Source organism: Poecilia latipinna, unplaced genomic scaffold (assembly GCF_001443285.1).
Source record: "Poecilia latipinna isolate Pla-1442-1.1 unplaced genomic scaffold, P_latipinna-1.0 Scaffold259, whole genome shotgun sequence".
Lineage (NCBI taxonomy): Eukaryota > Metazoa > Chordata > Actinopteri > Cyprinodontiformes > Poeciliidae > Poecilia > Poecilia latipinna.
In genome coordinates, this window is record NW_015112875.1 from 233,523 (window position 1) to 254,803 (window position 21,281).

A 21,281-nucleotide genomic window follows, 5' to 3' on the forward strand; every position below is an offset into this window, starting at 1 on the left:
TTAAAACTTTAAACATATTAGGGGTTTGGTAAAATCTAATTTTATTTTATTTTTAATAAATAAAAACAGTTTTTATGTATAACACATCAGACACACTGCTGTAAATTCACGTGGTTAACAGGAATCTAGCCATCAGATATTTGCTCCTTGGGTCGACTTTCAGTTGATGCTCACTGTGCCTGGTGTGCATGTTAAAGTTAAATAATCCTTCATCCTGCACATCTAACGTCCATCTTTACCCACAGTATTCATCCAAGAACCACTGGCTCTGATCCATCCACCACTTGACGCGCTAAGCTAAGTTTGCTGATAATTCATGTGCCACAACACTTTGATCACCAAAAAAACAAAGACATCAGATATCTGCTTTGACAATGTACTTAGCTACAAAATGAGAGGTTGATTTTCATAAAAGTGTTGTCTTAAGTTACTCAATAAAAGTCTTTAAATCTGCTAAAAAGGAAATATCCCTGGCTAAATATTAACCAGTAAGTGATCACTGGTGCAGTACAGTACTCTCTATATGTGCACAATGTTGTAGATTATTTAATTTCCTTTCCCTTTTAATTTACCAAAGTATCTTTGAATTGAATTTGTGTTTGTTGTTTGACATAGTAAAGGCATTGACCTCCATTTTGAGAAATATGTTGTCTCTTGCTGCTCATCATCACACCACACCGCTAACAAAGAGGTCCAGAAACATAGAAATAGGAGATGTTTTTATACGATGTTTTTCTGGATGTGAGATAATAATGCCCCAAGGCCTTCCACACTTTTTGATCAAACATCCACATACCGTTACCAAATGTTGGCACAGTGATATTGTGGAGTACTCTGTGTCATTATTTATACTCTTAATGCAGATTGTTCTACAATGTGGTTACAATTTAGTGCACATAAATGAATATGTTTGCATAATGTAAATATTTAATCCAAATCCCTCTAACAATCTGTGGAGGTGAGTTAATTATAAGGAGACAAACAATTTTGTAAAATTAGACAGATTAAAACATTAATTATCTTAATGAATTAGTCCATTAGCATACATGGTCATATTTGATAGATTATGGTGATTATAGGAGCTCAACTGCTTCCTACTTGGACTTGGTCCAGAATGTGAGAAATAATTAAGCAATGGCAGGTTTGGGCTTAATCTGCAGCTGAAAGCAGTTATTTACAGATACAGCATAAAAAGACACATAACCTTTTATTTTCTCACCTTCTGACTTTACATCAGACTAAACCTTACCTGTCCAGTCAGTTAAAACTATCCAAACAATTTTTATTTGTTAAATGCCAGAATAATTATCTTTTTTTAGACTTTTTTTAAAGGGACAGAATTATGCACAGTCAAGTGACTATGTTACTTTAAGCTGTTATAATTTTATAATGCTGTATATATCAAACATTACTTAAAGAAAGTTTGACTTCACAATTTTATGCCTGGAAAATTTACTTCTGTCTCTTTAAGAAGCTCCTACCCTTTCTGACACTCCTATATAGATGGGATCCAGACCTCCACAGTCGTTTTATACATAGAATAGAATAGAATAGAATAGAATAGAATAGAATAGAATAGAATAGAATAGAAATAACAGTCCAGATACCTTGAGGGACCTGAACTCTGACTGAGTTGGTTGGGAACGGTGATGGTTAAAAAAACAAGCAGTTTTGCAGAGGAGATATTGTGGACACAATCTGTGTGCTTTAAATAACACTGAACAGGGCGAAATTTATATACTTTAACACAATATGTTAATGAGATATTTGTTACTATTTTAAATGTGCTCTAATGATGAGTCTGTGAAACAGTCATTAAACCAGTCTATCCCTACAAAGCAAACCAAAAGTTCAACTCACTGATCAGAAGTTTTCATTGGTAAACAGTCTAAAAATGTTAGCGACAGCGGCACTACCAGGAGGTCTCATCTTGTGCTGTGCAGAAAAATGAGCTAAATGTATAAAATGCAAATATATCTCCTGAATATAGATCACATGTAAATGAAAGGTTGCACACAAAGCAGAAACCATGTTAGCTGTCAGCAGATACAGCTGCCTGCACAGCTGGGAAGCTGCAGAGGAAGTGCTCACACTGCAAAAGAAAATGCCGTACACCGTCACTCCAAAACATCTGTCAGCATGTCATTTCTAATGAATGGTGGGTAATTATACAATGATGGTTTTGTCAGTGGGTGGCATCGAACCGCCCAACTCTGGATGTGTGACAAGACTGTTCTTGTCACTGTGTCCCTCTGAGACAAGGTGGTGCAGATGAGACGTCATGCCAGAATTTCAAATTCAAAATTGAGTTACTTTGGAATACAGCAGTGATGTCATAATCCGACTTTAGAGAACATGGATGTGCTTATTAAGGCGGCTTTACCAAATTGTAAGACTGCATTAGCAGAGAGGGAAATGATTACCTTTGGCGCTGAAGGTTTTTGCAGCACATTTGTATTTATGTGTTTTGAACTTCTAGAGAAACAATTATGATCTGTAAAATTATATGTGCAGAGGGAAATGCTTTAATTATTTCTTCCTTTTGAAGCCATTTGTGAACTAATTAGCATTGCACAGCTTTTATTACAATAAAAAACAGAAACATTCCCCAGTGTTCATTTATATTTCAATTAATCATGTAAACAAAATTAAGCAACCTGTGAATTTTTTTTCTTTGTCAGTTAAATGCATTTACATTAGATGGTCTTCCTTTTTTGTTTTTACTATTGAAAATTACAGTGCTTAGTGAAAGGATTCAATTGGGAATGAAAAAAGTGAAATGTATAAATTAAACAGTTCATTTACCAATCAGTTTGTTTTACCTCATTATGTTCTTTCAGAAAACAAAATTTCCCTCTTGTTGATGTTGCTGAAATTTGTTTTGTATGATCCAATTTGAGTCAGCTGAAACATTTGTTGTTCTAATCACATGCTTTACTGTATAATTCTTCAAGAAAAATAAAAAACATCCTTAGCTGGTCAGGAAAATGCATTTTCTGCTTCCAGCTGCTGGAGCAGCTTGTAATAAACATAGGGACCGGGCAGTTATCATGAGTGGCGACAGTTACTGCGTCTGTGCAGATGAAACAGTGCATAAGCACAGAAACTTCATCAACACAATGTCAAAGAAGAAGAATGTAACGGCGCGTGCCAGAAAATTTAATAGGCAAGTGATCTCTGGCAGCACAGTGGTAAATTTCTACAACCGTGATTGTGTTGCTCCCAGGTTGCTGCCAAAACACAGAGGGGAGATCAGCACTACTGTACACTCATGCTTTACTGCAGTCTGCAAAGCTAGAAACACAAAGGCCAGAGAAGAAATGCTGCCATAAAACAAAAGCTCAACATTTGTCTACAACAAGAGTTTGGTGGTGCTATCATTTTGGTTGTGCACTGGTACAGAATGGAGAAGAAAAACAGGGAGAATCCAAAGTTATTTGGCAAAGGTTCAGGGGGGCTTTCTAACTAAACTGGGCAAACACCAACCCCATAAGGAAGAACTGAGAGACTCATTTGACTTACAAAGGTGGCAGAGTGTGTGTAGACTTGACATGTAGTTGTACTGAAACGAGAAAGGAACCCAGTGTCATGGAGCAACCCTGAAACTTGTTTTGGTGTACTCTTTCTCTCAAAGTGTTAAAATATTTCATTGTTTCTAATATTGTTATGCTTTGTGAGAGGTTGCAATTTTTTTTATTTCTTCTACAAATTTAAGGTTGTGAATTAAAAGAGTGGAATGGAGGTGTTTGGATCAGGGCTGCAGAAACAAAAAACATTTCTTATCCATTTCAACAACAAAATTTCACTGAGAAAGTTGCTTCTGGTTGACATCTGCTGTTTTAGTCTTGAAACAACTTGATGAGTTTGCTAAGAGCTTATCTTCTAAAATTTTTAAGGCTGCATTAAACAAGTGTCACCAAATATTACAGGTACAAAGAGCCTAAAAGCACTTAAATAATTTTCTAAGTTATAACATATTGAATATTTTGGATATTTCCTATGAAAAAACCTACAAATAGAAAGATTTTTCACAAATGATTTGGATTCACATCCCACAGAAACATCCATGAATCACTGAATCTGTGAATATTGAACCATGAATTGACAGGGTTTATTATATTGCATATAGCAATTTTGTGCTGATGATAAATTTGTGATATATTGAACAGTTGTAGTTTGTAGTTTGGCCCATATAAAAGACGTAGAAATAACAGTTTAGTGAGTATTGGACATTTATATAACCTATGTTACCTGTACACATAGATGTACATTAAGTGTATTGAAAATTGGGATAAAAATCTTGGAATACGATTTTAGATCCTGTTACTGTCAATCAAATCTGATGAAAAATGTACTTTCTTAATGGAGAGCCACAGTCAGCTGATTTAAAGTAAATACATAAATAAATTCATTTAAATTAGGTGTTTCTTAATAGCATTATGCAAAGAGCTATTTTGTTTCTGACTTGGTATTCGACAGTTGGTGAAGGCCATTTCACTTGTTTAGCTGCTGAAGCCTTGGCTCAAATGCAAACTTCAGTGTTGACTTCTTCACATGGAAGATTTGGGAACTGTTGGTGTTGAAACAGCCTGTTAAATCCAGCACACATTGTGAGCTTTCAAAACCCATACAGGACTTGAACATGTCACACTGTGAGAGCGCGATATAACAGTAACTCTGTAACACTGCAAATCAAGATACCACACGGTACGAGGTGCTGCTGCAGCACAATGCGTCAGACAAATCCATATCTGTCCATCAGTAAATGGACAGCAAGTTGTGAAAGTTAATACACTTTTTCTAAGGGAAGCTGACAATAGTAGAAGCACAAAGGAGGAGAAGAATCAGATGTGGGTCACAGCAGCAGTCACACAGCACGATGCGCCCAGAAAATATCAGACGCTGCTTGTTGCAGGTCGACTTCGGTGCATGTTTGTTAAACTGAATGATCACAGGAAATACACTCATCTCTGGTCATGAGCGTTTTAAGCTCATGACCAGAGATTTTCTTTCACAATGAAAGATTTGCTTATGGCAATTGCACAGTGTGAACCCGGCTTTCGGAGTTTACCTGGAAAATGGTTTTACTTCTTCAGCCAAAAGGCCTTGGAAAACACCTGCCAGGCTGCAGAGAAAATGAAAGCCATGTTTTGAAAAATCCTTATATAGATGTATTTACTAAAAAAAAATAAAAAATCATTTGATGTCCTTCTGGTCCCAAAATGAAGAAAATATAATGTTATTTACATGTAATAATTCATAACTGCTTGCTTTGTGAAAAATGAGAGTCTGCTTTATTTTGCTCAATTAGTATTTATTTCCACCATCTACTCATTTACTATATGAGCATGAACATGTTTTAAGTACCACTCAAGGCAGATCTACAATCGGTACTTCTACTCTGAAAAACTGTTGACTGTTGTCAACGGTTGTAGGCTCAGTACATTCAGTCAGTATGAATATGGTTGTATTTTTTGTTTCTTTTACTTGATGATGTTTTTTTTTTCTGCTGTATAATATTCTGTTGCATGATGTTTTGACTTTTCCTGAGTAGGTTGCTGGTTATAATCAGATTTTTTTTTTCTCTCAATTGGCCTACCTGGTAAAATAAAGGCTAATTAAAGAAAATACTTTGGTACTTTTGCCAGTATATGAGAACAATAAGTAAAGATCAGATGACGTTAGGAATCATTTTCTCTAAGTCTGGAAATGAAGTCACATTTGAAACAACTCTTGGTTGGAAAAAAATAGTCCTTGTCAAGTTAACATCTTTTGCTAAAAATATCTTTCTACTGTTATATAACTAGTTATTTATTCTTTCTAGCATAATGATTTAGCGGGAACCTTAACGTAAAGCTGGCTTGAACTGTTCAGGTTACAGAAAAGCTGTGGTTATGATGCCGATATTTTCAAATAGCCGTGTATTTATTCACAGACAAATCTTATGATTAAAGTAATCACCTGATATGGGCTTTTGTATTCCATTTAAATCATTACTAATCAAAGCAAAACATACTTTGGGGGCCTGTAGGTTCTTGCTAAGGTCTTGAAGCAGGTCTTGTAGGTCTTGCATCTGAATGGTTGGATGCAGAAAGTAATTTGAAATGACTTGATTGTTCAGGCACCTGATGAGAAATGATCATTCCAGCTTCATGTGCTGATTGTTTTTATAAATCTGAAAACTCTTGGTTTGAGTTCATTCAGTGGAAAATTATATCCGTTCTGTGCTGAAAATAATTTATGAATTTTAAAACCAATCATCACAGCTTGGCAACTGCTCTGTAAATTAACTATAAACAATATGACAACTGTGTTCCAAATCCTCATTAACGAATTAGCAGCACGAGCCTGTTATCAGTGTGGTAATTAAAATCTTTGATTAACACCACCTGGAAGAGAGGAGAATATTTTTTGTCTTCACTGCTGGAATAGAGCTGGGAAAAGTTTAAAGTATTTACTAATGGCTTTATGCTACATCAAATTCAATAAAAAAGTGAGCCTGATGCTCCTGAATCGATGTTACATGCTGTATCTCTTTTTTAATTTATGATTTAGAACCTATATAACGTTCCTGCTCGGTTTATAGCACATAGTTATAAGGTTGGTATCTGAAAATGTGAGTCCTGTGAAATAAAGTCTTTTATAATCTGCCTATAAATCTGTACCTTCTTCTTGTAAAGTTTACAGTAGGTCACTCGTCATTTCTGGAAGTGTGGGAATGCTTTCTCTGTGCCGTTAACACTTCTGGTCAGTTTGTTCACACTACAAATTTGGGAGAAAGTACTTTGCAGAGAATCCAGGCAGCCTTTTCTGCAGGGTAGAGGATTCACTTCAAACACTCTATTTCTTCTTGCTGGTCTGAGAATATACAGTGAGCGTAAAATGTTTCATTCTCCAACCAAGTCCACTAACCTCTAGGCAAGTGGTGCCCTTTTTTATGAACTCACTTTACCGTTTATTAACTGACTCGCTGACTCCGGGTTCCACAGAAAGAAACGTACCACAGTCCGTTTGAGTTGGAGATTTCCCAGCTGTGTTGCCATCAGAAGGCAGAAAATGCTATCGTTTTCCCCTCTTGAGGTCTGATTCATTGTCATGCACATCACAGAGGCAGATCAAGTTTCTCTTGAAGCGCCACAATAATAACAAAGCAGGCACAGGTGTTGTAGGATTTGTAAAACTGATTCATGGAGTGGACTTGTTACATGAATTCTGCATGAGTTCCTCATTTAGAGATGCATTACATTCACAATCATCCCTCTCTTGCTGTGTTGTCAGAAACTGCTCTGTCTGTGTGATTGCCACATCCCTTTTTGCCATTTTTCAAGGAAATGCCAGAACCAAACAGAGGCGCTATCCCTGGGGAAAAGAGAGTTTCCTGTGGTTCTGGTTGTGCTTTGAAGTGGAAGGAATCCTTATCTGTATACGGTGCTGCTAGGGATGTCTGAGCAACAGTGCAGCATATGTAAGAACCTCCATTATAGCTTCACCAAATGAGATATGCTAAAGCAACCAGGATGCTTGGGTGGCACATAAACAACACATGTTCCGGTCTTCTCCATATATCACACAGACAAACTAGTGCTTCAAACAATTGATCTACACATAAAAATACAGCTGAGCGTGCTTAAATGGATCTGCCCACCGGGGGTCAGAGATGTGTCAGCTAAGCCACAGGATGGAAAGGGACGGGGGGGTAGAGGGGGGACAAAGCAGTTTTTATGCTAACTGGAGTTCCCCTCTAGTGACCTCCATCACAATTTGAATAATTTCAAACAAGCCACTGTAGGGAATCATAGGCTTACGGAGCAAACTGGGAGAAACCAGCTCATCCCTGAGAGATGAAAAAGGTCCACAGACTTCTGCTGCTATCCCATTTGTCAGCAGTACAGGTGGGCTTGATTTTGACCGGGAAAACATCCTGTTGAAGATGGTAATGTTTTCCTGTGAGGACCAGCCACAGGAGCTTAAAACGTCAATAACAGCAGTAGACATGGCTGCTCATTTACTCTAAAGCTGGTGATTTTCTGAGTCAGAAGTTTGTAGATAGATAACTTCTGAAAGTCCAATAAAAATGATTTTATATGCATTTAGCTCAAATATATTAAGCTGAAGTTAGGAAAAAAATATTTTGGATTTGTTGCTGAGGAGTGATGGCAATGAAAATGATCCAAGAAAGAGGTTTTTTTCTCATATGATCTGCAACCCAAAAGAGGCTCTCCAGTAAAAAAATTTTTAGTTGAAATTTATTTGTCTCAGCTTCTATGCACCACAAATCTAGAACAAACTTCCAGAAACCTGCAAAACAGCCGAAACACCGAGTTCTTAAAATCAAGACCAAAACCCCGCCTGGTCAGAATTGCTTTTGAAACATAATAAATGAAACATTGACCAAAATATATGATGTCTGGTTTTGGAGATGGCACTCAAAAAAATTTAATGTTTGTTCAGTTGTTGACTGTATGGTGTTTTCTTTATAACTTTGTATTTTTGTGTTTTTATTATGTAAAGCACCTTGAGCCGCCTTGCTGCTGAAATGTGCTATACAAAAAAACTTGATTGATTGATTGATTGATTAATTGATTGATTGATTGATTGATTGATTGATTGATTAGTACTGTGAAGAACTCTTTCCTCAGTCTCCTCTCAGTTCATTTTTTCTGTTTTCTTATATATTTGATTTAGAATTGTTGTTACTGTAAAGATTTTATTCATATTTATTTCAATATTCCTGTCTGCATATTTGTTGAATGTAGGCCACAATGCTATGTGCTACACTGTTGCCTCCCATTTATTGTAATTTGATACCATCAGCTCAGACATTTTTCCTCGTCTTTGAAAAAAATTCTTCAAAGCAAAAATTTCCATGTGGAGTATTTTCAGTCTGATATCAGTGACACTCAGGCTCTCCAAGGACTTGACTGGCTGTTTTTTGCATCCGTTCCCATTCAGCGGTTCTGGGTGGCGGGGAGTCTGCTATAATGCTGCAGGTGCAACCAATAGATGCCATATGATCTCAGCTCCATGACGTGAAGCTGGTATCACTTTGAAATAATGCTGCTATGTGTGAGCAAATGCATAATTATAGTGAAGACTTGTAATGTTAGGACCTGCAGAACCCACCATTTATCTGAGAAGAGGCACAGTGCTTCTACAGCTACAGTTTCTCTGTGCCTGCAGAGATTTTTCTCTTACTTTCAGTAAGTACTTTACTGCAACCTGAGCATACCTTCCCATTAGAGCTTATTAAAGTAATGTGACTAATGCTAACAGCATGGGCTTGTCTGGGGCTGTGGAAATGTGACGGATGCTCAGGCACATTGGAGACATTTCTTCTCAGGTGTTTTTACATTGAAGCCTTTTGTGATAAAAATCTTAATCAGCCCAAGCAGTTTTTACAAAGGCTAGAAAAGGTTGCTAAGATATTCGCTCAGTAGTAATCTGTTCCACGACCAGGACTCTGCAAGGGAAAAGTTAGGGTCAAGTCTAGATGTAATTTTTCCTTAATGAGACAGACTGAGAAATTACTTGGTAACACTGATATAGTTAAATTCTCCAAATGCAAACAAAAAGGTGAGTTTGTGTTTAATTTCTCTTGAAGCAGAGAACACACTTAATAGTTGGAAGAAAATGGGCAACTCTGTTCTTTATTGGAGTGATACTTGGGGTTAAACCTGACAAAGTAGCAATTAAGGATTTAAAAAGGAAAGCAGCTGAATGAACAGAGAGGGTGGATGTCTTAACAAGGGGCAGGTGTGATTAGGAAATCAAGCCAGGTCTGAGGGGAGCAGAGAGAAAACATGGAGGGATAATAATTATAGACCAACACAAATCAGGATGTTTCTAAAAAAATATTTCTGATCAGTTTCAGCAGATTTCTTTCCAGTTGTTGAGCAAGACGGATGTAAGCAGCTAATTTCAGATTCAATTTCACTTCCCTTTAGGTCTGCATGACTTACTAAAACACACACCCACTTACTTAGTAAAGTAGTTGAAATGCAAAAATGAAAATACATATTTTGCTGCCCTTATTTATCATTGGTGAATGGATAAAAGAAAAAAAAAACAACATGTGACCACCAAACATGGAGAACTGTCTTCCAGAAAACGACTCCAAATGTCATTCAACTTGTGACAGGTTTCAAACAGGAGAAATGACATTTAAAGAGTTTTCTGAAGGATCATGAATTAATTTTGTTTTGCTTTGTGAAATCAATGAACTGTATCCCCTCTGCTCATAAATCTGACTTGCATTACTTACTGTAGTGTTTTGCTTCACTTTGACTTTAACTTAGCTTCTGGTGTGAATGAAGCAACCTGAAAACTAAGGATGTTTCTTTAATATCAGAGTCTATGGGATGTTATGTTGCAATTTGATAATCTGTGTCCCATGAATAAAATGCCACATAACATTTTTCAGTGGTTCAGTAAAGATGATTATAAATATATTGTGTAGCACCAGTGTGTAAAGTTGAGTTATATAAAGATTTCAATGTACAGCTAATGGTACTTAACAGGTGATTATTTTGCTGCTTCTTGATGATCAAAGGTAATCAGGTATTTTGGGAAATTGCATAATAAAAGTGATTGCATTGCATTTAGCGTTATTATAGTTGTGGAACAAGAAACTTGATTGCATGTGAACAGCTACTCAGCGTAACCCTAGTTTAAGGTGAGGATACTGCAGACAGATCTTTTAAGAAAATTGATGATTGGAGCATAAAAAGGTCAAATGCATCTTGAAATCTAAGCAATTTTGGTGGCACTTTCATCAGATAACTAATGCCTGAGGGAGTTGTTATTCTGGACCAGAATCACATGTATTTTTGTAACAACTCTTTCCTCACAAAGAGAGCAAATTCTAAATTATTTCCAGTAAATGTTCCCATTTGTAGATTTTGTTATAGAGTATATATAAAATCTTTGAAAGAAAATGCAGCTGCGGAAGTTGAAGTACTTGGCCATAATGCTACTAGATATACTATTGGCTGATGTATGCAAAGCAGCCAATAAAGGAACGCCATTCATTTTCCTGGGCACTGACTAGCTGCACACCCAAGGGCAAAATTTGCACTTTCTACCATCAACTTTAAATGAAAATCTTACATCGTAAATTTCATGAACAATGTAGGAAGAACTGAGTGGAAAGCTTGATTAATATTCCCCGGATTTGGAAGAGGTTGTAAAAAAATTAGGTCTTTTTTTCATTGTTTTATCATTGTTTTTAAAAAAGTACATCACTTCAAATTGACAGTTCCAAACACAGTTATTTCCCAGTTCATGCACATTCATGAGACGAGCAGAAGTTACAGTTTTTAGCCCAGTGTGTTGAAAATCTACTGAATATCGATGCGGGAGGTGGTGCAGAGAGCGTGAGAGATTGTTGAGACATGATTCATTGTACACATGGAAGAAATGGGGAGTCTTCATTTGAAAGTCAATGCCAAAGCCTCGACGTGCTCTGGGGGATTTAAAACCTCCAGTCAAACTTATGATGGCATCTCTCAGGGGTTCCAGGGAAACTCCCTTAATAGTTTCTCCCCTTTGCTTTAGAAAAAAATCACTCAAAACTTGCAGCATTTACACAAACATGAACACATGCATTTCAAAGGTCTTGCAGATTTATATAGCAGGTGGAAATTACTGCACCCACTTATATTTAGATCTGTGAGTGCATGAAATCGTGACAGTCATTAAATCTCATTTCTTCTTTCTTTCCATAATTTTCATTTTAGTTTCAGGCATCTGAAGGATGCAGTTTCAAGTGGAGTTTTCAGCTCAGACACATCCCACAGAAATGAGTCCATTAATAACCCACTTAACACCAGGGTGTTGTAAAGACGCTGATTGACTGTGCTGGCAGAAATGTTAATCCACCTCGTTTGGCTTAAACTCAGTTAGTAGAAAAGTGTGGCAGCTGCTGTTGCTTACATTAATCTGAAGCTTTACAGCCCTTTGTGTTTAGATCTGCCCCTGCCTTCCCCAGCATCTCGTACTCGAATGATTGCATTGCTTCACCAGCATACCATCACATTCTGCGGCAGCATGACCCATTGATCCTAATCAGGTGTGGCAACAGTGAAGCCTCTGAAACATGCAGGATAGTGGGACCTGGGGACCAATGACATCTGGCTATGTCAGCAGGTGATCATGTTGGAGGTCTCCAAATATTTCCCATGTAGATATTTTGGAACAAAAACAATTGTTCCTCAGACCACTATAAATCTATGTTCACACAGCAGGCAAATGTGACCCAAATCTGCTTTTTTCTTTTTGCTCATATGTGATCTACAGCCAACTTTTTTATGACAGTCTGGACGGCCCAATTTTGATCTTTTTATTCTCCAAAAAATCAATTCTGTGCCACTAAATCTGTGGTACTAAATGAGATGCATATCTGATTGTTTGTAAAGCATCTGCAGTCCCAACGGTCATGTTGCATTTTATCTGTCATTAATGTCATTGACGGGAGACATGCGTCTTAATTCTTATGAAAGAAGTCTGTCAGTGAAGCTCATTGCCAGTCCTGACTCCAGCTGCACATCTAAACAAACTTCTCTATGGAAATTGCAATCAAAGCTCCACATAAGACCATTGTTTTTAGTTGTGCTTCTTTTTCTTAGTTTCCTTCATCTTGTAATGATATTTACTGTTGAACAAACTTTAAAAGCGATTCACAAATGATGGAGCTCATTATTACTTCCTTAAATGGTGCACTGCTGTGTGACGTCAACATTCTTCTGGCTGGCAGGTCGCCATGGTGACGTAAGGTTTTTACACCAAAATCTTATTGTGGTTGGATTAAACTAGTAACATTAAAAAATGGAATTTTCAGCAAAAAAAATTGTATGGAGCTTCAAGACCTACTGTGTGAATGTAGCTTTACAGAACCAGGGACTGAAATATTTATTCTTAAAGATGATTCATTTATTTTAGGTGTAGCTTAAGATATGGCTAATATATCTATTGTTTTAAAACTGCTGCAGGCATTATTGATCTGGTAAATGCAATGAGAAACTAATTTTCTAGGGAAGAAAATGTATACAAGAATATTCTACAGGTTAAGTAGACATAATTTTTACTTTAACAAAAGAAAAAAGTGGTAACATATGCTAATGAACAGTTAATCCATCAACCTGCTCCTGTATATCCACAGATCTTTTAGGGCTTAAAAATTCTGAGAATGAAACTAAAACTGTATGCATTCAAAACTGAAAATGTGCAGGAACCTGAAAGCATCAGAAATCCGAGGGAGTCAACAGAAGTCGCAAAGTCACAAAAGTAAAGTTTGAGTCTTCACTGTTGGTCCAGAACATCACAGTGACATGCTGCTGTGCTGGTGGAACCTCCTAACCTCCTGTGAGTAGCATGTGGGCTCAGAAGTCTGCTGCAGCACTGCCATTGTTGTCAAACTCAGTGTCACTCCAGTAGAACAAGGAAGCGGGGTCACCAAGCTGCTGTCAGTCATCCCTCTCTATTGAAGAAAGATGAACAGACCCTTGAGGCCTGAGATTGCTAAAAAGCCATAGCTTGCTCTTTGCCTGTGAACACTGAGTAAAATGTATAAACTGTCACAAAGACTTTAGAGTTGAGCTGCAGATGTTGTGGATGTAAATGCCTTTTACATTTTATCTTTAATTCTGTCTTACATTTAACCTGAGGTAAGACAGAATAAATAAAGTTGTTTATTGGATAGTGATGCATATTTATTGAAATTCTTGCTTGTTTACTTCCTCTAACAAAGCTGTTTCTGTGACATTCACGGGGTGTGTTCTCAAAGTCCTTTTTGTTTAATTCATGTCATGCAAAGGTCCGACTTGTCCTCATGCAACATAATGAATAATTGAAAATGCATTACACTAGAGGTGTAAAGCGAATGTTCGCACTCATATAAATATACTTGGATTACATCTGTTCTTGCAGCCGAGTTGAACATCTTATCTCCCCACTGCATCACAGCTACTTGATTTAAACACTCAGCCTAATTAATCCAAAGCCCTCACTTTAATTGCCTTAATATATTGTCTCTCTTTCGACCTTATCTAGATTTTCTCATGATGTCTATTTCCCCATAATTGATTTAAAAGGAGATGCTATCTCATTGCTGAGTGTGGGGCTCGTATTGATAGCTTTAGTGTAAACCAGCGACAGCTTTGTGGTTCTCATTGTCTACGCTAATTACAGCATGCTTGATGAATTGCCTCAGCCAAACGGTATTGAACCTTTAAATTGTTGTAGAGGAGAGCTCACCATTCTTGTTTGGTTTTTGACAGGAAAAGACCAATGAAGACAGCCGACTGGTGGTGGGTTGCCATTTTAATGGTGGGGATCTCCGGGCTCGGCGCCACTGGGAGACCCGACAAAGAGGGATTCGGGTCACAGACCTATCGACCAGTCGTGAAATTCCGACACAAGGTATTGATTGCTTTCTCTTTCCATTTGCTGTCCATAATTAGACTTTTTAGCTTTTGCAAAGTATGAAGCTAATTACACAGGGATTTTATTGATGCGTCTCATGTGTTTTTTTCTTCAATCCACTTTATATTAATAATAAAATAATGAAAAATCATTATCCCTTCTCCACAGTGGCAGACAGTTTTTCCAGAGATATTATCAGATTAATATGAATCCCAGATGAAAAAAGATTATTTCTTTTAACTAAACATCTTAAGTAAAAGATGTAATTGAATGCTTATTGACCAAGTGATAAAGTGCAACTCCCACAGGCGAAACCTGCTGTTTTTATTAATTTCTTCTACTGCATTACAAAGCACAAGTCATTACTTTAACCCTGCAGAGTAGCTGCATGCTGTTTTTCTTTGATTTAGTGCTAAACAGACGAGTGTGTTTATTGGTCAGAAAGCCGTTTGTTTGGATTGTGGTCCTTCAGTTTACATTTCTCATAAGCCTCTTGCAGTTCTGTTTACTGCTCAAGGCGTCTACCATGCAGTCTGACATCCATGATGTCTCAAAGTGAAGACAGGGAGGGAAAAAATGTTGCATTTTTGCCTTTACTTTTAAGCCTGTCTGACACAGCCAGACTAAATATTGCATTTAGCATTTATTTTAGTTGGAGGCTGGCAAGGTGGCAAAGCGGCTTGGAGATGAAAGGCAGCGGCAGTGGTTTAAAAGGTTGGTGGCTGAGAGGAAGTAAATGTAACAAGGTGTCAGAAGGAGCAGATGGTGGATCGTCATTGGAGTATATTTGAGTTAACTAAGAAGCAAAAAGAGACAAAAATCTGTTAAAAAGACGTAATGGTCAGACACTTGCTGACCTTTTTAAGGAGATTTACAAAGAAATGGTTTCTAATAATTTAGGATGGGCCAGGTCTGTACTTTTTTTTTTTTTTTACATAAATCCCTGACCATCAGCTCTATTTATTTCAACCTTTTTATTTTGTTCTTTACACAGAGTCCCTTGAGAATAATCTATTCCAAAGTAGGCCTGGTGAAGAAGACGTTTCAAAACTGTTAATTAGAGCTTCAAGCCTAAAATGAGACTTTATTTAGATTATTCTGAAGGTCACATGGCCAGATTTTAAAGCACAGAGATGCATCTGAATAATAGATTCATTATAAAACTAAGGAGCATTAATGCACATAATCTAAAACTGAAAGTGAAGGAAGCAGCACTCGTGTTTGTCTTTCTTCATCTACCATAATCAAAAACATTTCAAGAAATAACCGGAGAAGATTGTTTTCTTACTGATGATGTCAAACATTCAGCTCTTTTAACTTAATACGAATTCTAGGGGGAAAAAAATCCCTGGGTAAATAGCTGTGTTCAAGTCTTGCATCGAACACACTCAATAAGATCTCCATATTGGTAAGGAATTGTGTAAACTATTTTAATGATGTCTGAAAAACAGACATTTGAATGTCTTCACTCAGAACCTGCTTTAAGCCACATGGTAAAGCCTGCAGCAGCTAAAAGGCATTTTAAAGTTCTTTGCTGAACAAAGTCTAGTGTTGTCAGCAACACTTCAGTTGTAAAAATACTGTTTCCAATGGACTTATTAAAATGGTAAATGGAAAGGGTCCCAAAATTAAGCCATGAGGAACTCCATTTAAACCAAAACAAACATGGAAGCACATTGTTTTCAAAGCTTTATTACTTTTATCATCATTAGTAAAAAGTTTAGAAATAGAGCAGCTATTTACTGAAACCTTTATAATTTGGGATTTTCTCAACAATACAACAAACTACAAAGTCTAGAAAATTGTTTTGGGTCAATTGATTTCAGTGCTTTATGGACTTCCATAAAGGAAATGACCTTTAAACCAAATGAACCACTGAAAAGGCAGTAGGTGGAAAAAACTATTTAAAACGGTAAGATTGATATTTGCATTATAAATGGAACCAATATTCTCATAACATTTCAGATATATCTGTCAGATAATGATGTTAAGCAAGAAGAGACATAAATGCTCTTTTCCTATTTTTACGTGGCTTTTGCACTGAATACAGTCTCAAATAACCCTATGGTGATTCATGGAAACCTGATCTCCATTATCTTGTCACTACTTTATGTTTCTCCTTAACTCATATATTCCAGTTTAAGTCAAAGGGGAAAAAAAAAAAAAATGTTTCACAGACTTTCATAGCTATATCTTGTAAAGCGTTTACTTTGAAGTCTGTGGAGAAGGTAATGTGATTTTCTTTGCTCCGTGTTCACAGCATTTGGCAGAGGATTTCAGAGATAGAACATTTCTCTATCAGTGCTCTAAAGTGTAGTGGATCTTGTGGGAGAAGTGTTTGGTTACCAACGTCTGCAGATTCTCCCCAAAAAAATGAACTCTGGTGAAATGAGACACCATTTAGGAATATGGAAAATGGATCAAAAAGCACAGCTTTTCAGAGGAAGGAGAAAATACAAAAAAATGTCAAGACAGATAATGACATTTTTAAAATCAACCTTGAAGCATAAGTTTGATTTTAAAAATAAGTCATGTCTTTCCGTTTTAATTTTCTTTTTTTTCTTTTTTTTTTCCCAAACAAAACCTGCTGCATTTTGACTTCAAATACTGAAACACATCCCTTGACTGAGCTGACTGGTTTTTTTTTGGGGGGGGGGTTTTCACTGCTTTAAAGACATGTTTTTCATGTCTGATGAAATATGATAAATAATGAATTCCCACTTTGTAATAAAATTAAGTGAAGCAAAATTGTTGAAGCATTCTGGATTTGGAAATATACCTTCAATGTATGCATACAGTCCTCTAAATATTGAAACTTATTTGATGATATGGGTATCTTAAACTGTATTCTGCCTCATTTGACCTTTTTTAAAGTCTTGTAAGGTTTATTTTGGGCATAGGCAATAATGTTATCAGACACATGAACTGCCTTTGTTCTGGTCAGAATCTCCGTTCCTGCCAGGAGAACCTACATCTTTCTTTCGACTCATATTTTCTTTTGAAACGAATGTATTCTCTCTTCTCCATTTAGCATGTATATGAAACTAGCAGGATGTTGGCATCTTACTCAGCCTTACTTTTGTGACAGATGGTCAAACTCAGGCGAGGCTTGCAGAGGGGACCAAACTTCTACAAGTTTAATACACAAAAATAAAGCAATGAGCTAAAAACAATGCAGTTTTAAGTTCTATAGTTCAGTTGAGTAATTCCTCACTTTCCCTTATTATTGAGAACAGACACTGTAAATATGTATACTAACGATGCACTATAATAAAACAAAAACATGTTTGTGTAAAAAGGATAATACTTTAAATAGGCATGGCTGACAGACAAATATTTACATCGTTTAATTAGAGACAATGCGGCGGTGTCAGTCAGGTTTCCATCAACTCGTAGAAGGAAAGTTTAAAAAGCAGCACACAGAAAGGCATGAGTCACCTAACTAACACAGTTTATTACAAATATCTATTTTTATTATGATTTCATCCCATTTTGGATAAGATTATTTCCCACCACAAATTTCTTGTTTGACTTTATTTTTTCATGATGTTGTGAAACAGTAATTTTCATAATGAATGTATGTCAGCATGTCGCTGGAATGTGACACAAAGTTACAAAAATGATTTATTTGCTTTTCTGCTTGAATGAAATTAATGCGTTAGGCACTTTGATTACATCCCAGAGGAATGTCATTACAGCATCTGCATACTGTGATAATTTGTCTTGTGAGGGGATGGAGGTAAACTCTGCTCATCTATCTGCCTGTCGGAGCTGTAGAAATGTAAACTCCTTCTGAAAGAGAATGCCACACTGGAAGCCCTTTCTCTGAATCATGCCATGTTCCTTTGTTGCCTCTAACTGTTGGCTAGATTGCAGGGAAGCTGAGATCAGTGACTTGCCAACACAGCTGAATGAGCAGTGTAAACGTTTGGAAATGGAAGATATTGCGTGATTATACAGCATCTAGCTTTAAAACCCTTTTTTGCATGTAAATCTGATTACAAGGATACATTTTTTATCACTTTGAATTGCAATGAAAGAAAATGCATTTATGAGGAAAGTGCTCCGAGTGAAGTTTGCTGTTGGTTTGTCCCTCCCTTTGCTTTGAAGGACGGTGTGTGACGGACATAACGGGATCAGACATGACCTCACAAGCCTCCCCACAATGACTTCAATCACCAAGAGTCACTCAGCCATAAACATCTGGTCACATGCTGTAGCTGTTTAAAAAAAAATCATCCCACCACATTGGGTCAGGTGTAGGACACGCATCCTGTCTACTAATCATAACTGGTTATATATCAAACAAAGTGATAATTTCAGTTCTCAGACATCTCCTGCCAGACCTTGAATGACATAAAGAGTCGACAGCCTAATATTGCCTTGTCATGGGAGGTTAGCTATAATTTACAATTTAGGAAAATCTGCCAGCCTTGCTTGACACAAGACAGGAAAGCAATTTCTGCGAGTTTGTCGCTTTTAGATCAAGCTATTATGTCAGGACAAACAAAATGGAGGCCAGGACAACTGAGTGCAAAGCCCGACAATCCAGCTCTGGCTTAGCCACATGGCAAATCTAGATTAGCAGGGGATAACCAGAGAGATGAAGAGGGAGTGGGCGGAGAGCAAACGAGATTGAGATAAAGAGGCTGGGAACATGAGAAACCAAAAAACTTGAGCGAGAAATGGATTGATGAGTACAGACGTCAGAAAGTCATTTTTATTTTTAATGTGACTGATGTCCATTCTTCAAGTCTTTCTCCTTTACTAGTCAGTTTGAGTTACTGATATTTATTCGCCGCACAATTTACAATTCCAGGTTCCATATCTATTTTTTTTATGCCATTACATTTTTATTAATCAATTATAAATGTATTATCAATTAAATTCAAAAAATGAAACTTGTACAGATTTAATTCTCACAGTAACATGTTTTATGTTCTCTTCTTTTTAACTACAGCAAAGTCAAACCCTAAAATGTCTTAGAAAATGACAACATTACAACAAATGGTAAATAAAAGAAAACTTTTATTTAAAAAGAAATACTGGTCTTTTGAAAGGTATGTGTATGTGTACTGGATTAGTTCAGCCTGTGGCTGTCCTGTCATCTTATTCTTGATAAAAGCTGACTTTTGTAAAGAATAAACCCTTAACTATGAGGGCTAAGTTAAGTGATTTTGCTCACTCATTAAGCACAGTGGAGATATAAGCAGGTCTTGGTAATTTTGGTGTTGCCTTTGCTAAGTCTTGTTGGAAAATGAAATTGGCGTCCAATGAAATTGATGTATAATTAAGCGTTTGTGGAGAACTTAAGACTGGAAGCAGTTGATTAGAGCGACAGAACAGAAGCCTGCAGGAATGAGATGAACTGTGGAAGACGTGGAGATGGACGTGGTCGGTCAGCCGGTTAGTTTGTTGCGGTGCAGATGAAACAGAAGTTGTGCAGCTGGGTGTTTCCATGTCCCCAGAGTCTCGGTGCAGAAGAGGCCATGCTGCCAGTGGCTCTGGGGAAATCATTCTTTTTAAACAAATCAAGAGTGAACACTGTCTGCAATATGCAAATGAGCCTCTTTTGAAGTTTTTCTTTCTTGTAGTGCAAATCTAAATGTCATCTCCTACAGAGCTGTTGTGGGGCAACCTGCATGGTCCAAAGAGCAACAGGCACTTTCTGCTCTTCTTCCTGTTGTCTTGTTTGCTTAACAATGTTTCGGGAAAAGAAAGGAAATGATTGGCAGGGGAAGGTTGTTACTGTTAATAATGTTTTCTTTATTGCAGCATGTTGATTTGGTAAATAAAAACAGTGAGTTATGAAAAAAGCCAACTTGCTCCTCTTCTGTTTTTCTGGTAATTGGTTTCCCAGGTTCCAAACAGCTTTATTCAGGACCAGTTTGGGTTTAATAATTACTTCTATTTATTTAATTCAGTTACCAAGTTTAGATGCAGCTTTTGTTCCCAAAATGCAAAAGTTGTTCCTACATCTCCATGGTGTGTGTTAACATACTTGTAAATTTAGTAGTAAATGTGATTAATATGTTTCCAGCTGTCGGTGCCAGCAGAGCATGATCAGTGGGATTTTAAGAAGTCTACACATAAAACTTAAATATTAAAACTCAATTTCTGTGGGTGTTTTTGACTCTTATTAGAATTTGATTAGCTGCAGCAGTTCCACATTTGCATTGCTAACTAGATTATCAGATATCTCTCTACTATGACAACAACATTACAACACTATTGCAGCATAACTTTAGGAAAATATATAACATTTCTAAACTTTAGCTTCACTGAGTCCAATTCATGTTACAACAACTTAGCTCATGTTCAATACATTACACAAATATTCAGCAAAAATCCTTAGAACTGGCTAATTTGGCTGTATTTGGCAGACTCTGCGGTCCATTACTGACTGTAGAGTCATTGCTAAATGTATCCTCTCTATAATAATTCCCTGCAAGAACTAGTAAAGTCTTTTTTACAAGAATAATGAGCTATCAAAATTCTGCTGAAGAGAAATGAAATATTTATGCTTCTTTAGCCTTAATAGAAACATTTTTCCACAACTTCATCTAGCATCTAAATGTGGAGGTTTTCTAACACGTATTGACTTAAAGTACCGTGGTCATGGTTCTTCAAGCAAAGATTATTCTGGTTATTGTTGTCAAATTTCTGGTCAAATAGTTTAGAATATAAAGTACTTTGAAATAATTTGGCCAGGTGTGAGTATGAAAAAATTACATCTAAAGGTAACAATCATGCATCATGGTGATGATTATCAGCCTATTGCCATAGACCAGGGGTGTCAAACTCAATTTCACTGAGGGCCACTTCAGCATATTGGCCCCCCTCAATGGGCCACATTGACGGTA

General features: G+C 36.8%; 1 protein-coding gene across 3 annotated transcripts in view; it reads left to right on the forward strand.

Annotated features, from left to right (window-relative positions):
* fstl5 (follistatin-like 5) overlaps positions 1 to 21,281 on the forward strand; it is a 193,977-nt gene that overhangs the window by 15,854 nt on the left and 156,842 nt on the right. For 2 of the 3 annotated variants that reach the window (XM_015033179.1, XM_015033180.1), the window contains exons 1-2: positions 9,040 to 9,200; positions 14,274 to 14,415. In XM_015033179.1, the coding sequence (XP_014888665.1) occupies positions 9,055 to 9,200; positions 14,274 to 14,415 (288 nt within the window). In that variant the 5' untranslated portion in view covers positions 9,040 to 9,054. Of the gene's footprint in view, positions 1 to 9,039; positions 9,201 to 14,273; positions 14,416 to 21,281 lie in introns of those variants that run through there. The other variant, XM_015033181.1, reaches the window with a different exon arrangement.